This window comes from Lampetra fluviatilis, chromosome 47 (genome assembly GCF_964198595.1).
Source record: "Lampetra fluviatilis chromosome 47, kcLamFluv1.1, whole genome shotgun sequence".
NCBI classification, from domain to species: domain Eukaryota; kingdom Metazoa; phylum Chordata; class Hyperoartia; order Petromyzontiformes; family Petromyzontidae; genus Lampetra; species Lampetra fluviatilis.
This window is the reverse complement of record NC_136321.1, coordinates 10,294,738-10,310,718: the sequence shown is the minus strand read 5'-3', so window position 1 is coordinate 10,310,718 and position 15,981 is coordinate 10,294,738. Positions and strand designations below refer to the sequence as shown.

The following is a 15,981-nucleotide window of genomic DNA, read 5'->3' as shown; positions in this document are numbered from 1 at the left end:
AACATCTCCTAGCCACCGTGGCGCCCAGTGCCTGATGCGATGTTTACACATCCCAATAGGCACTGATTTTTGGGCGATTAGATTTATAACCATAATATACGCACAAAAAGACAAAGCTCCCCCGTATAGACTTAACAGGCTGTAGGGGCAAGTGCTGTTAGCGAGCAGCTATGAAGGCCGGAACGGTATACAAAGGGGGTGGGTGGCCAGCACCACGCACGACCGCCTTTGTCTTCCCAGTGGCGATGTTTACACACCGCACCAGGTAATCGTTTGAGGTTGAGTCGACCTAGAGGAGGCCCAGGACCGGTTCAGATAATCGTCACCGGTGTTGGCCGCGAGTGGGAATCGAACCCGCGTCGCCAGGTTCATTAGCGCAGCACGCTAACCGCTACACTACCGCTCCCCACTCGCACACACAAAGCCTCTCACCCCCCCAACCACCAACACAGCCACGCGTCTTCACAAGCGACCCAGTGACCCACATCCAGTGAAGAAGGCATCCCCCTTCTATACACACACAACCTCTTAGAACACAAAACATCGACTCGGGGAGCTTAAGGCAGCGGTTCTTAATCTTTACTGCAGCCTGCACACATTTTGTTCTCAATCGTTAAAACATGTGCAATGTTAATAAATACATAGGGTTTGATGAAACAAAGTACGTGTCCCGTGCTGAATTTGTGTTTTCGATTATTGACCTTCTTTAAAAAAAACCTGTCCACGTCTCGCGATCCCCAGAAAGGGCATCTCGCACCACCAGGTGAAGAAGAACCACTGGGCGGCTTGGGGTGCTGCCGTGGCGCCTATCCCCACGCCAGTTCGCGCAGCTGTTGAGCTTTCGGGTACTGCCGAGGGGCCGGCACCGCCGCCTCCAAAATGTTTTTTTTATACGAGAGCCACCACCCTGCCACGGCTCGCTTTGTGTGGTCAACCTAGTTCGCGAACGGCGAGGGGCGCTGCGATCGGGCGATGAAATCGTACAACACAAGATCACTGATCGGAGATTTGCCCACGCGGATTCGTTGATCGAGATTAATTGAATCGAGTCCCACTTCAGTCGATTCAGGGTTAATCTTAATTTACGGGTTAATCAATTTACGGGTTAATCACTGTTGTCAATTCATGGCAATCGATCTATCGACCGAGTAATGATGCGACACGACCTTCATTTGATTGGCTAATATCAGCAAAGATCGATGATTCCGTCGGTCCGATTTCATCGTTAACGCAGCGCCCCCGGGGGCAGGCGGGCGGCCGTTCTTCCCTTCCCACCCTGCCCCTCGCTACGGCACCTACATGCAGTAAGTGACAGCAGCAATGTTGTTTTGCCAACTCGAGTTTTGTAGAGTTTGAAGTTGGTCCCTTGGGCTTCGGAATGACGTGATTTCCCTCTCGAAGGTGTGGCAAGTCCTCCCCCCACACTCAAACTAAAAACCACAAGTCTCTCCCCCCGTTTTTGCTTGAGATGCGGCATCATCCCAGACATGCGTGGAGTAGCCAATGTCACTCCATGTCAGGGTCTTTAGGCCAGGCGAGTCTGGATAAATAAACGACATCACGATGGCGGTGGTTATTGCAGGAACCCGCTTCTGCCGTGGAGTTAGGAATCAGCTTCACCGTTCTTCGCAATCCAGGAGCCGCCGGTTCGATTCCATCCGATCTCCCGGCGCGGCACTGGAGACAATGGGGATTCGCCTCTTGAATCCCTCTCAGCAATTGTCCGTCCGTTGGCAGGTTTCGTTTGTGGGGGCGGGGGGGGGGTAAAGTGGAGGCAACTCCCACCTCTGCGAAGACGTAACTGGCCAATGTGGAAGAGTAGACCAAATACCAGCTGGAGGAGCTTCCGCGAGTAAGAAGTCCTTCTGCCAGCAGTCGTGAGAGCGAGTAAATTGCAGGGCTGCGCCCTGATCTATCCCATTATATTAAATGCTATGCTAGACCATGGCAACGATTGTCACAACACCCGCTTCGGGTCGTGGTGGTGATGCGCGTAAATGCCCAGCAGATGAGCGTGTGAATTACACCGCGTGTATAATCACAACTTAGCCACAAACACACACACACCCTCCGATTTAAATAGTAAATTATATTTCGTTTCAAAAAGAGCTGAACATAGCAGCCCGCTAATGGGTTTACAGAAGTTCACGCATAAACCTTAACATCCTGTACTACCACGTGTGGTACACATCCTGTAATACCACGTGTGGTACACATCGCGAAAAGAGAGATACATCTCTGTGGTTACAGTTCATCTACGAATCGATTAATAACCCGCGAGTGGACTGCTTGAGCCGAGCATGTGTATGTCGTCAAAGACGGACCTCCCCGTGTAACCTTTGACTGTCGGGGCAAATGCTGTTAACGAGCAGCACCTATGAAGGCCGGCACGGCACACGAGGGTGTGGGTGGGAAGCAGAACCACGCCCGGCCACCTTTGTCTCCCCAGTGGCGATGTTTACACACCGCAGCACAAGGTACTAATTTCTAGCCGAGTCGACCTAGGGGAGGCCCGGGACATGGCTCAAGGCAGTCGCACGCACGCATTCTATTAAACTATTAAAATCTATTTGTATGTTACCAGGTAAGGCCCACCGAGCTGTACAGCTGTTTTTCAGCAGCAACCTGCTCTCACACATTGATAGTTCAACCACGTGGCCTATTGCATGGAAATATGTAGCAGACACTCGAAACGCGTCATGTCGATTCCGAATGTGGCGAGGAAAACCCGGGGGACCCGGAGAAAAATCCACGCGACCACGGGGAGAGAGAGAGACACGCAAACTCCAAATATACAGCAGGCATCGTCAGGGTGGGGATCGAACCCACGACCTCCTGTTCCAGCCAGTAGCGGAACGAGCGTGGGGTGCCTTGGCCCCCTTGACGACCGCCATGAGATGGTTTCAACAACAGTGTAAAAGAACAACAACCTGTGTGATGATAATGTGATTAGGCAAGATAAGCCGCGACATATAATCGCCTAAGGTGCGACCGTGCGAGACAAATTAAATTTTGGAGCTCCACCTGACCGATTTCCGCGACCACGTGGATAGAGAGCGAGGAGCGAGGGAGCGAGGCAGAACACGCAAACTCGAAACGCACAACAACAACAGGCATCGCGCGTCAGGGTCGCGACTGAACTCACGACCACCTGCACACCCATCAGCAGTAGCGCACGAATCTGAGCGTGGTGCTGTTGAGGAGGTCCGCGGGCTCCGGGAAGGCGGCGTCCAGGCAGAAGCCGGCCCGCAGCGCCAGCTGCATCACCTCCTCGGTGAGGGCGCGGACGCTGTCCACGGGGCGCGGGGGGCCGCCGCCCGCCGTGCTGCGCAGCCTGGCGAGGCCCAGGCGCGAGAACTCCCGCGCGGGCAGCCCCCTCGTGTCCCCCGGGGACACCCACTGGAGGCGCATGTGGTAGCGCCGCGGGGGCGCGGAGCCGCGCTCCGACTTGACGGAGGAGGACGACGAGGACGTGGCGGTGGTGGACGACGTGGCGGCGGTGGCGTCGTCACTTCGCGACGCGGCCCCGTCGATCGTCACGCGTCGGCCACCGCCCTCGTCACCGTCGTCCTCGTCGTCCTCCTCCTCCTCGTCGTCGTCAGCACCGTCCTCCTCGTCGTCGTCGTCGCCGCCGGTGCCGACGCGAGCGCACACGCGCAGGTGGGCGCGCAGCACCTTGAAGAAGGTGGGCGCCGTGCAGAAGATGTTGGTGGTGAAGACCTCGAGGCTGCGCGCCACCAGCGTGTAGACCTGCGGCGCCTCGCGCACCGTGTAGTGCACGCTGAGCGCGCGGCGCGCCGTGTCCACGTGCAGCAGCGCGTTGCCGCGGCCGGGCCCGAGGCCCCCCCCTCGGCCCCCCCCCTCCCTCGGAGGCCCACGGCGACCCGGAGCGTCCGCGCAGCGCGTCCGCGAGAGGCCCGATCTGGTAGAAGTCCGCCTCGCGCCTCAGCAGCTCCGTCTCGCCGAAGCCGGCGGGCAGGTCGAGGCGTGAGGTGCGCAGGAAGTTGAGGACGTGACGGAAGATCTTCCCGTCGCGGTCGATGAAGAAGCGGCCGTGCGCGTCCCGCGCCGTGGGCATCTTGCCGCTGAACATGGCGGCGAGCATGCTGTCGGGGAAGCGCGTCAGCGTGTCCAGGCTCGTGGTGTACACCGTGCCGCCCACGTTCAGCGTGACCGGCTCGGCCATGGCGTGGGCACGAGGGTCGCCCCAAGCGCCCTCCTCGTCTCCCGTGTCCGCCTCTTCCTCAGACGCCGCGAGGTACAGCGAAGGAGGCTTCCTCCTCCTCCACCACCAGCTGCTGCTGCTGCCGCCGCCGCCGCTCTCCTCCGCTCGACCTCCTCCGAGCGTCCTCCGCTCTTCTCTCGCCGACGCCGCCGCCGCCACTCGGCGATGTGGCGGCTCCGCATCGTCCCCGAGGCGGCCGGTTGGATCGAAGGCGCGGCCGGGCTGGTTCCCGACCGGCCCAGCGGCGACGGGCCCCAGCACGAGCGATCTCAGCGCGGCCGGACGGGGCCGGCTCCGCTCCGGACTCGCGCGGGGCGACCTCGCGGCGGCGGCGGCGGCGGCGCGGGGTCACCCGAGGCCACGGGGTCACCCGAGGCCACGGGCGGACCTACTCGTGACGGCGCCCGACCCCCCCGGCCCGCCCCGTGTCCCGCCTTGGCGTGAGGCTCTCAGGCGCACCGAGCCTGGCACGAGACCCCCGGCGGTGAAGTCGCCGCCGCTTGGCAAGCGAATGGCGGCGTCTGTTGTTGTTGTTTGGTGACCGGCTGCGACCACCCGTGGTCTCTGTGTGTGTGTCTCGGTGTCTGTGTGTGTCTCGGTGTGTCTCGGTGTCTCTCAGTGTGTCTCTGTGTGCGTGTCGCTGTCTCTTTGTTGGTGTCTCTGAGTAGGGAGCGGGCCCCTTTATAGGCGGCCGGAGCGGCCGGGGCCTTCGGAGTCCCCCAGCCGCGCGATGACGTCCCCTGCAGCCCGGCTTGGGCGGCGCTTGTGGCACGAGACATGACGTCACGGCTCAGGGCGCAGACTGACGTCACCAGCAATCGCAGCCCGGCCTGTGCGGTGCTTGGGGCACGAGAGACATGACGTCACGGCTCAGGGCGCAGAATGACGTCACGGCTCAGGGCGCAGAATGACGTCACAATCACCACTCGGAATTATTGTGACGTCGGAATGATCCTGAGCGGCGTGATAAAACATACTGTACATTATATATAATAGACGTTTCGGGTGAGGAGGCCGTATTCAGTAATGCGCTGTGAAGAAGGAGCATTGCCTGAAATGTCGCTTAAACTATCATCATCAGTCCTTGCAAGGCTTCGCGGTGGTGATGTGGTAACTCCCTCACCTGGCATGCATGGAAGTCGTGGGTTCGGTTCCGACCGTGGCGCCTGCTGTATTTTATATTTGTAATGTGCGTGTTCTCTCTCTCCATGCCCGCTGTATTTTATATTTGTAATGTGCGTGTTCTCTCTCTCCATGCCCGCTATATTTTATATTTGTAATTTGCGTGTTCTCTCTCTCTCCATGGGAGCGTGGATTTTTTCCGGTTTATCCCTCCACATTTGTGATCGATGCTGATATCACTTTCCACACGATACGCCACTTTGTTGAGCTATCATTTGTGGCCCGGTCACTTCTGAGAAAGAGCTGTATAGCTCAGTGGGTCTTACCTGGTAAAATTACAAAAATATTTCAAAAGTTGATCGTTAGGTTGTACGGTACTTCTATGGTCCCACATCTATTTCTCCACATTCACCAAGCCGCACTGACAGGCGTGGTGAAGTGCAGTCGAACAACCCCATCGCGACTGACGTGGCGAGGCCCTCATCCAGCAGTGGATCCACAGAAGGGCTGTGGTAGTGCGGGGCTCCTTCTAAGACGATTGGCCCAAACATCGCGAGACCCTCCTGACAAGAGGCCTCGAGACTCGGTGAGGCTGCTCGCTCTCTCTCTTGTGACGCCATTCGACCAGAGCAGTTGGCCATTCTGAGCCGGGAGCCAGGGTCCACATTTTGCCAGATTTGGTAAACTTGACTCACAAATGATTAAATTTAAAGAACCCCAATTGCACCATCGACCTCCTCTACTCGAATGCTTATGGCCCCCTTGCAGGTCGGCGCCTCGTTCAAAATCTAAATATGTAGACTGGAGGAATCCGATGAGCTCTGCAGCTCTTTTTCGCAGATGTCGAGTCGGGGCACGGGCTCAGTCCGTTACAACAATTAAAGAATGCAGAAACACGATAGGGGTGCAAAGTATAGGACATGTAAACAAATCACAAATATATACAAATAAACACAACCTCTTTTTTACCACATGAAGCCCACGGAGATATATTTTTTTGTCAGAAGCGACCTGGCCACAAATGATAGCTCAGCAAAGTGGCTTATCATCACGTGGACATTTATAGCGAAGGGGGGGGGGTCCCTAGGCTCCAACTACACCAGAGCGTCAGGAATGATTGCACTGCGGCGCTGTGGTGATGATGAGTAAGACTCATTGACATGCTAGTGGCTGCAAGTGCTACTCCGCGTGACAATACTCACGTACACAGCTGATGCAACCTTAAATAACAACCGTGAGAATCGCGTATCACGGGTTCTGTTCACTAAAAGCCTTGGGCCGTTGAGGCGTGCAGAGTGACCGTGTCATGGGGCTCTCACCCCGGGGTGGCTAGGAGATGTTGACTACCTCGCCTGCTATACAGGAGGTCGTGGGTTCGATCTCGACCCTGATGCCTGTAGATTTGGAGTGTTCATGTTCTTCCCGTGGTCGTGTGGATTTTTCTCGGGGTCCGGTTTGTGGCGACGTCACTTCTGAAAAAGAACTATAGAGCTCAGTGGTCCTTACCCGGTGAAATAAAAACACGTTTTTAGTTCTACTGGAGGAATACGAGGAGCTATAAAGCGATTTTTCACAGATATACAATCTTCACCTGCGCGACCAATGGCTCCCTTGCTGCTGCTGCTCACGCAGAAGAAACCAAACGGGCAACGAGGACGCCTCTCGATTTTACTTTATTGTTGAGACCCGCGCATTCTCATGGCGGCCACGCGTTCACAGTCACCGACGCACCTTCGTGTACACACGCGCGCGCTGTGCCTTGAGTCCACGCGTTAGACACGTGTCCAAGTGTCATTCGCGCGTGTGCCCCACGTGTTCAATCTGCTGTATACGCGTGCGTCCAGGTGGCTCCTCACGGAGGGTAGGAGGGGGCAGCGGAGGGAAGGAGATGGCCCTCAGTTGGCCGCCATGGTCTGGTCGATCCACGAGCGGAAGTTGGCGACGCGCGCGTACACGCCGGGCTTGTTGGGCTGTGCGCAGCCGTAGCCCCACGACACCACCCCGTGCAGCAGACCCCCGCACACCATGGGTCCCCCGGAGTCTCCCTGCACCGCGGGGGGGGGGGGGGGGTGGGGGGGGCACAGGCGAGAACGGGGTGAGCTGTTTGGAACACGCGCGTGCGAATAGGTGAGGCACGGGCGAGAATAGGAGAGACAGAAAGAGCATGCAGGTGAGATTGATGGAGCGTGCGGCTGCGCATCAGCGAGACAGGTAAGAATGGGTGAGACGCACAGATGAGAGGAGGTGAGTTGTAAGGAGCACACAGGTGAGAATAGGTGTGATGTCACAGTGAGAGCAGGTGAGGTGTATGGAGCACACAGGTGAGAGGAACAGGTGAGAATAGGTGAGAGCCAGATGACTGAATAATTGCCGTTGCGTTTCATCAGCCGTGGCTATGTCATCACTATCATCGCCATCATCATCATCACGATGAGTCTGCACGGAGGGAATGGGTGCGGCAAACTGCGCGAGGCGCTGCATTATCACGGCCATCAGCCAGGCAGCAGAAGGCTTCAATGACCACTCGGGATGGGCGCAACGACACATTCAGCTGTCGAGAAACCACTCCGGTGACGGTCATTCAGTCACGTAGCGATTCACTCGTTCGCTTAATTATTCACGGAGCAATTCACTCTTTCGCTGAATCTGTCACGTAGCGACTCACTCATTCGTTTAATGAGTCACGTAGCGACTCATTTGTTTAATCAGTCACGCAGCTACTTTCTGCTGCTGACGAGATTGTCGAAAGCGGTCCATGTGGTTTGCTTGTCTTAAATCAATGCTACTGAACTTACGCACGCCCAGAACACCGTGGCAAGCTGATGGGATGAGTGAAACATACTCATGGAGAGAAACGGTGACGTGAAGGAGACATGGCCTGCTTATAGAGTGCATCGTGTGTGGTCTCAGGCTTGTGGCCCACGTCACGAGAGGTAGCGGGGAGCGGTGGGTGTAGTGGTTAGCGCTACGCTGCGCTACGAACCCGGCGACCCGAGTTCGATTCGCGCTCACGGCCAACACTGGTGGCGATTATATAAAATCGGTTCTGGGCCTCCCCTAGGTCTCCTCAGCCCCAATCGAGTACCTGGTGTGGTGGATAAACATCGCCACTGGGGGGGGGGGGGGGGGGGAACAAAGGCATGCGGGCGTGCTGCTGGCCACATCACCTCCTCGTGCGCCGTGGCGCCCTTCATCGGTGCTACTCGCTCACAGCACTCGCCCGAACAGTCTGTCCAGGCTACACGGGGGGAGGGCGACTTCGTGTGTTGTGACGCAGGTGGAGAGGAGCGCGATGTGCGCCCCCTGGCGGACAGAGCGCGGCGATTCAATCAGAACCCGCGTGGACGTCGAGACCGCGGGCTCGGCAGGGCTCGGAGGAGGCGCACGCGGCTCTTGGCGTCTCGAGTTTCGAAAGCGATGTCTCTTGTTATTGTTATTTAGAGCCCAGGACTAGAATAACAGACACCTCATTCCAGACGTCAGGATCGCACCTCCTCCTGGGCTTCGATATGTCTCCTCCTCGAAGACGCTGGGTGGTGGAACCACAAACCGCGTCAGAACGTCACGCCTAGGCCCAAGATGCTCCACATCTTCGTCACGAATGGAACATTTAAAACACAAGGCCACACGAGTGCGATTGTGGCCATGCAACTCAGACTATGGGCCGCGCAGTTGGGGTGCCATCGTGGCGAGATGTTAACGACCTCTCTTGGCGTACAGAAGGGTTCGTGGGTTCGAAGCCAACCCTGACGCGTGTATATTTGGAGTCTGCATGTTCTCGCTCTCCATGGTCGCGTGGATTTTTCTCCGGGTCCTGCGGTTTTTCCCTCCACATTTAGAATTGACGTCACGCGTTTAGAGTCTTCGGCTGCTATCAATGTCCCACGCGATGATTATAAGCCACCTCGCTGAGCTGGTGTCTGTGTGAGTGTGCGGTGATGACGGCATCTCCTCCGAGCGTCGCTCCGACTGCGACTCCTCACCTGGCAAGAGTCCTTGCCGCCCGCCATGAATCCGGCGCACACCATGTTGGCGGTGATCTCACCGCCGTACGCCGAGCCGGCGTTGCACGTCGTGGTGGAGATGACGGGCACGTCCACGGCCATGAGCTTGTCCGGGTAGGAGCTCCCGGAGGCGCGAGTGTTGCCCCAGCCGGAGACGCGGCACGTGGTGCCGCTGCTCAACGATGCCCCCTGCGAGGGCAGCCCCACGGTGCCCACGTAGCTGTTGAGGCTGGCGGCGGTCTGGAGCTGCGGGTTCCAGAATGAGGAATGTTGATTTAGACTCGTGGAGGTGGAGGGAGGAGGAGGAAGGAATCCGATGAGCTGTGAAGCTCGTTTTTTTCTCACAGACGTCCAGTTATGGGGCACGGGCGTCATTAAGTTACAATCAGCAAACAACACACAATGGAGAACATGGTAAGCAAGTCACTAAATATAAAAATTAACAATAAATAAATTATCCAAGTCCGGTTTATCAAGCTTGGGCAAGGCCGAAACACAACAACAACAACACTGTCCCAAATAAGAGCGAGTTAACCCCACACAGCGGTAGATCCCTGGATATCTGCATTGCACGGAGCCCTCACGTGACCCCCACGCGGGGCAGGTTACCTTGATGAGCAAGACGTCGTTGTTCATGGTGTTGGCGTTGTAGCTGGGGTGCGAGATGACCTTGCTGACCTTCAGCACCTGCTCGGTGCCCTGGTTGAGGGACAGGGAGTGCTCACCCAGCACCACGGTCATGGCAGAGGCCCTAGGGGGGGAATGAGCGAGTGAGATAGGGAGGGAGGGGGAGTGGGGGGGAGTGAGGGGGAGGGGGGGGTGAGAGGGGGAGAGAGAGAGAGGGGGGGGTGAGCGAGTGAGAGAGGGGGAGGGGGGGTGAGAGGGGGAGAGAGGGGGGGAGTGAGGGAGAGGGGGGGTGAGAGGGGGAGAGAGAGAGGGGGGGGAGTGAGGGAGGGGGGGGTGAGAGGGGGAGAGAGAGAGGGGGGGAGTGAGGGAGAGGGGGGGTGAGAGGGGGAGAGAGAGAGGGGGGGGAGTGAGGGAGGGGGGGTGAGAGGGGGGGAGAGAGGGGGGGGGGTGAGCGAGTGAGCGAGTGGGAGAGGGGGAGGGGGGGTGAGAGGGGGAGAGAGGGGGGGGGGGGAGTGAGGGGGAGGGGGGGTGAGAGGGGGAGAGAGAGAGGGGGAGGAGTGAGGGGGAGGGGGGTGAGAGGGGGAGAGAGAGAGGGGGGGGGGAGTGAGGGGGGTGAGAGGGGGAGAAAGAGGGGGGGGGGAGTGAGGGGGAGGGGGGTGAGAGGGGGAGAGAGGGGGGGGGGAGTGAGGGGGTGGGGAAGAGAGAGGGGGGGGGGAGAGAAAGAGAGTTGGAGAGGGGGGGGTAAGAGAGAGAGGGGGGGAGTGAGCGGGGGGGGGGGAAGAGGGAGAGGTAGAGGGGGAGGATGAAGAGAGGGGGGAGGGGGGGTGAGAGGTAAGGAGAGCAAAGCATGAAATATTTCATTTAAAAAAGGGGGGGGGCGGTTTACATAAAGCAAAGCATAAAAAAACCCGAAATGATGAACGAAGCAAAGTGCCGACTGATCGTAAAAAAAAGAGAGTGAGAGGGGGGGATGGGTGGGGGAGTTTCTGGGTGAGACTCTCACGCTATATGTGGGGGAGGGGCTTTGTAAATGAATCAAATATGTCATAAATAAACATATTTGCAAATTATATTATTGGCTCGTTCGGTAAAGTCACGTAGATAGGTTCAAAGAAAATAAAAAACTACGACGTTTCGATCGCAACACAAGCGGCCGTTTTCAGGGTCACCGGGTTCATAGCGCAGCGCGCTAACCACTACGCTACCGCTCCCCACTAACAAAAAAGTAGTCAACAAATTAATAAAATGGCACCAAAATCAGAAAAAAAAATTATCACAACAAAGAAATGATTCCATAAGGTCTACGACACATCCTAGACCACAATCACAACTTCCCACAAGCCAGGAAAACTTCACAGGAGGGGTGGTGCGTATGAGTGCGGGCCACTCAGCGTATCTGTGTGTGTATGTATCAGAGGTGGGACAAAGTCATTGTTATGCAAGTCCAAGTCGAGTCGCAAGTCATCAAATTCATGACCCGAGTCTGACTCGAGTCCAAGTCACATGACTCGAGTCCACATCTCATAGGTGGGACAAAGTCATTGTTATGCAAGTCCAAGTCGAGTCGCAAGTCATCAAATTCATGACTCGAGTCTGACTCGAGTCCAAGTCACATGACTCGAGTCCACACCTCTGGTATGTATGTGTATGTCTGTGTGTATGTCTGTGTGTGTCTGTGTGTATGTCTGTGTGTATGTCTGTGTGTGTCTGTGTGTATGTCTGTGTGTGTTGTGTGTGTGTCTGTGTGTATATGTCTGTGTGTGTGTCTGTGTGTATGTCTGTGTGTGTGTGTCTGCGTGCGTGTCTGTGTGTGTCTGTGTGTGTATGTCTGTGTGTATGTCTGTGTGTGTCTTTGTGTCTGTGTGTGTGTCTGTGTATGTCTGTGTGTGTGTCTGTGTGTGTGTCTGTGTGTGTCTGTGTCTTTGTGTGTGTGTCTGTGTGTGTCTGTGTGTGTATGTCTGTGTGTGTCTGTGTGTGTATGTCTGTGTGTGTCTGTGTGTGTCTGTGTGTGTGTCTGTGTATGTCTGTGTGTGTGTGTCTGTGTGTCTGTGTGTGTCTGTGTCTTTGTGTGTGTCTGTGTGTGTGTCTGTGTATGTCTGTGTGTGTGTGTCTGTGTGTGTGTGTCTGTGTGTGTCTGTGTGTGTGTGTGTCTGTGTCTTTGTGTGTGTCTGTGTGTCTGTGTGTCTGTGTATGTGTATCTGTGTGTGTGGTGTAGCGGTTCGCGCGCTGCGCTACAAACCCGGCAACCCGAGTTCGAGTCCCGCTCACGATCAACATGACCAGTGACGATTATTTGAAGCGGTCCTGGGCCTCCCCTGGGTCGACTCAGCCTCAAATTAGTACCTGGTGCAGTGTGTAAACATCGCTACTGGGGAGACAAATGCGGCCGGACGTGGTGCTGGCCACCCACCCCCTCGTATGCCGCGCCGGCCTTCATAGGTGCTCGCTAATAGCACTTGTCCCTACAGTCTGTTAAGTCTACACGGGGAGACATTTGTGGAGTGGAGTGGGGAGCACTCAACGTGTGTGGAGTGGAGTGGGGGGGGGGCATTCAGAGTGTGTGTGGAGTGGGGGGCACTCACGCGATCTTGCAGTGCGCGGCAGACAGCACCCAGAGGCTGCTGAGGAGGGAGCCTCCACAGAAGTGGGAGCCGTACTGCTGAAGCGACACCTGGTACTTGATGGAGTTGGGACTCACCTCGAAGCCCCCCACGATGTGATCATCGCTCCTCGGCGCGGCGACTACAAGGAGGGTGGGGGGGAGGGGGCATGGTGGTTAATTAATCCACTGCTGGATGAGTCCCCACTCCCCTTTGCCGGAGACATTGCGGCTCTTTGGGAATTGGGAATGTGCCGCTACTGACTGGAATAGGAGGTCGTGGGTTCGATCCCCACCCTGACGATGCCTGCTGCTGCTGCTGTATATTTGGAGTTTGCGTGTCTCTCTCTCTCCCCGTCGTCGCATGGATTTTCTCCGAGTCCTCCAGTTTTTTCCTCCACATTTAGAATCAACAACATCACGCGTTTTAGAGAATGTGGCTCCTGCTATGCATGTCCACGTGACCATAAGGCCACTTCGTCGAGCTATCGCTTGTGGCGGGCAGGTCGCTTCTGAAAAAAGAGCCACATAGCTCAGTGGGGCCTTACCTGGTTGAATATAAAAAAGAATGAACGGGTACATCTAGTGGGTTACCAGATGTGGTGAGATTTGACCCCGCGCATCACGTCGGCCAGTGTGCGACCACACGTGGGAGCATAGTGCAGTACAGGACTACACGATTGATTCTGCTGCACTGCCCACGGTTTCACAACGTAGCACCCACCCCAAGCTGCCTATAGCACCTGTGTGATTCACAATCAGAATATTGACTGCAGGAGGAATCCCATGGGCTATAAAGGTATTTTTTCACAGCTGTCCAGTAGGGGCACGGGATCAGAACGTGACAACAACAACAACAAATAATAATACACAAACACGATAGGAGCACAAATTATAGGCAAGGTAAAACATAATCGCTTGAAAATATATGCATAGAAACCAAGTTTGTATCTTACTAAGTCAGGCCCACTGAGACATTAGCTACTTTCTCAGAAGCGACCTGGCCACAATTCGTGGTGGCCACCCATCCCAAGCACATTGTCCAGGCTCGCGGCTGCTTAGCTTGCAAGATGTGGCGCGATCTGGCGCATTGTGGGGTGATTTAGTCAGAGGTGAATAGACTTCTCGAGCCTTGCTGTAAATTAATGAGTTAAAAACAAGTGGGCGAGTTTGAGTACCATTTGAATGAGTCCAAGAATGAATGAGCGAATGAGTTAGCTACATGATACGGCCCCTAAACGGATACATTCATGAGTCGATAGCTAAATAAATGAGTACCTGAATGGATGAGCGAATGAGTCGATAACTAAATGAATGAGTACCTGAATGGATGAGCGAATCAGTCGATAACTTAATGAATGAAGAAGACGCTTGAGCGAATTCATGACCACATGAGTGTGGACAAAGTTGAATAAATGAACGAACGAGTGCACGAATGAGCGAGTGAACGAATGGGCGAGTCGACCAGTCGCGGGTGGAACTCGGTACTCACGGGCGAGGGCGAGCAGGGAGGAGAGGACCAAGACCAGCTGCATGGCTGCGATGAGGGTGGCGCTCAGAGAGTGGAGACCACCTCGGACTAGCGGCGCTTATAACCATCCCGGAGACACCACGTGACCCACCAGAGTGACAGGCGAAGTGGGGTGATTTTGGGGGGGGCGGGTGGGTGGTGGAGGGTTGGTGGTGGTGGGAGGGGGGTTGGTGGTGTCCACAGGTGATGGTGTTTCCACGCGGGGGGAGGGGGGGGTATCTGCGGGCGCGAGGTCGATGGTGACGTGATGGACGAGGTGAGTTGCCGCGTGGCCGTGAAGACATCGGTAAAAAAAGAGCTTTATCGCTCATCGGATTCCTCTGATTCGGACATCACCGCCATCATCATCATCATTGCCGCCACCATCATCATTACCGTGGGGCGCCACGGTGGTGAGATGTTAACTACCTCGCCTGGCATACATGAGGTTCGTGGGTTCAATCCCAACCCTGACGCCTGCTGTATATTTGGAGTTTGCATGTCTCTATCGCCGTGGTCGCGTGGATTTTTTTCCCGGGTCCTCCGGTTATTCCACACGACAAGTCACTTGGTTGAGCTCTCCTTCGTGGCCAGGTCGCTTCTGGAAAAGAGCTGCATAGCCCAGTGGGCCTTGCCTGGTCAAATGAAAAAAAAATAGTTTTCAAGCGACCGAGCGATACCTGAATAGGTCTCGTGCTGGTCTCCACCCTTCACCATTGACCAGCCGTGGTGAAGTTTGGTCAAATACTTCACGATTCGCACGGTGAGGCGAGGCCCTCATCCAGCAGTGGATTGCCACAATGGGGGTTACGTGGAGGTGTTTGCAGTCCTGGGCCTCCCCGAGGTCGACTCAGCCTCAAGTGAATACCGAATGTGGTGTGTAAAACATTGCTACTGGGGAGACAAAGGCGGCCGGGCGTGGTGCTGGCCACCCACCCCCCTCGTGAGCCGTTCGGGCCTTCACAGGTGCTTGCTAACAGCACTTGCCCCAACAGTCTGTTGAAGGCTATACGAGAGACCTTTGTCTTTTTTTGCGAGTAGCACACGTTCACAACCACGTGGAAGAGGAGGCCAAGTACCACGCTGAAGAGAGGTCTATCCGGAGCTCCCTCTCGTGGAAGCCTCATTCCGCCAGCAGTGGCGTGAGCGAGCAGTTACAACTATAAACATTTTTTTAAATTTCCCCACATAAGATCCCACTGAGCTCGAGTACATTGCTCTTTTCCCCAGAAGTGGCCTGGCCACGAATGATAGCTGAGCGAAGTGGCTTCTCGCGTGGAAGTTGATAGCGGTCAGATACTCGGGAGGACCCGGAGGAAAAAAACCGGAGAAACCGGAGAAAAATAATCCACGTGACCACGGGGAGAGAAAGAGACACGCAAACTCCAAAAGACAACAGGCGTCAGGGTCGGGATCGAACCCAGGTCCTCGTTCGTACCAGACGAGGTAGTTAATATATCGCGATCGTGGCAGTTGCAGGGCCGCGCCTGGACAAGGGCGTGGGTGTAGACGTGCGTGACCTCGTATTGATTGTCATCGGGGGCCCCGAATTGTGAACTGTCATGGATCGCCCCCCTCCACCTCTCCCCTCGCCCCCCCTCGCCACCTTCCCCCAACCGTGAGCGCGGACAGGTGCGGGCAGGTCCGCGGGGTATCGCGCACCTGCATCTCGCCACAAACAACCCCGGGGGGCGCGCGGGGAACTCTCTCACGGCCTCACGGAGCTCGCGCGCGGGCCACGCATCGATCTCCGGCCACCGTGGCCCCGCCGAGGGTGCCCTGCTGTATACCAGGCGAGGTGGTTAACATCTCGCAGCCACTGCGGTGTACGTGCGCGTTCGCGACCAATATCATGATTCATCATCGTGAGTTGATGTTGGCCGACACCGTGCGG

The 15,981-nt window shown here is 56.2% G+C and overlaps 2 protein-coding genes across 2 annotated transcripts; both read right to left on the bottom strand.

Moving 5' to 3' along the window:
- Window positions 1-555: 555 nt before the first annotated feature.
- On the bottom strand, window positions 556-4,562 carry LOC144947956 (BTB/POZ domain-containing protein KCTD21-like). Its single transcript, XM_078877393.1, is given in 2 exon segments — window positions 556-3,864; window positions 3,866-4,562. Coding segments are annotated over 2 exon segments (1,023 nt in total). The 5' UTR covers window positions 4,187-4,562; the 3' UTR covers window positions 556-3,162.
- Window positions 4,563-7,024: 2,462 nt separating this feature from the next.
- Window positions 7,025-14,112, bottom strand: LOC144947807 (trypsin-3-like). Its single transcript, XM_078877160.1, has 5 exons — window positions 14,070-14,112; window positions 12,561-12,720; window positions 9,961-10,102; window positions 9,331-9,597; window positions 7,025-7,392 (listed from the first exon to the last, which is right to left on the bottom strand). The coding sequence occupies exons 1-5, from the start codon at window positions 14,110-14,112 to the stop codon at window positions 7,243-7,245; spliced, it is 762 nt and encodes a 253-aa protein (XP_078733286.1). The 3' UTR covers window positions 7,025-7,242.
- Window positions 14,113-15,981: the final 1,869 nt, after the last annotated feature.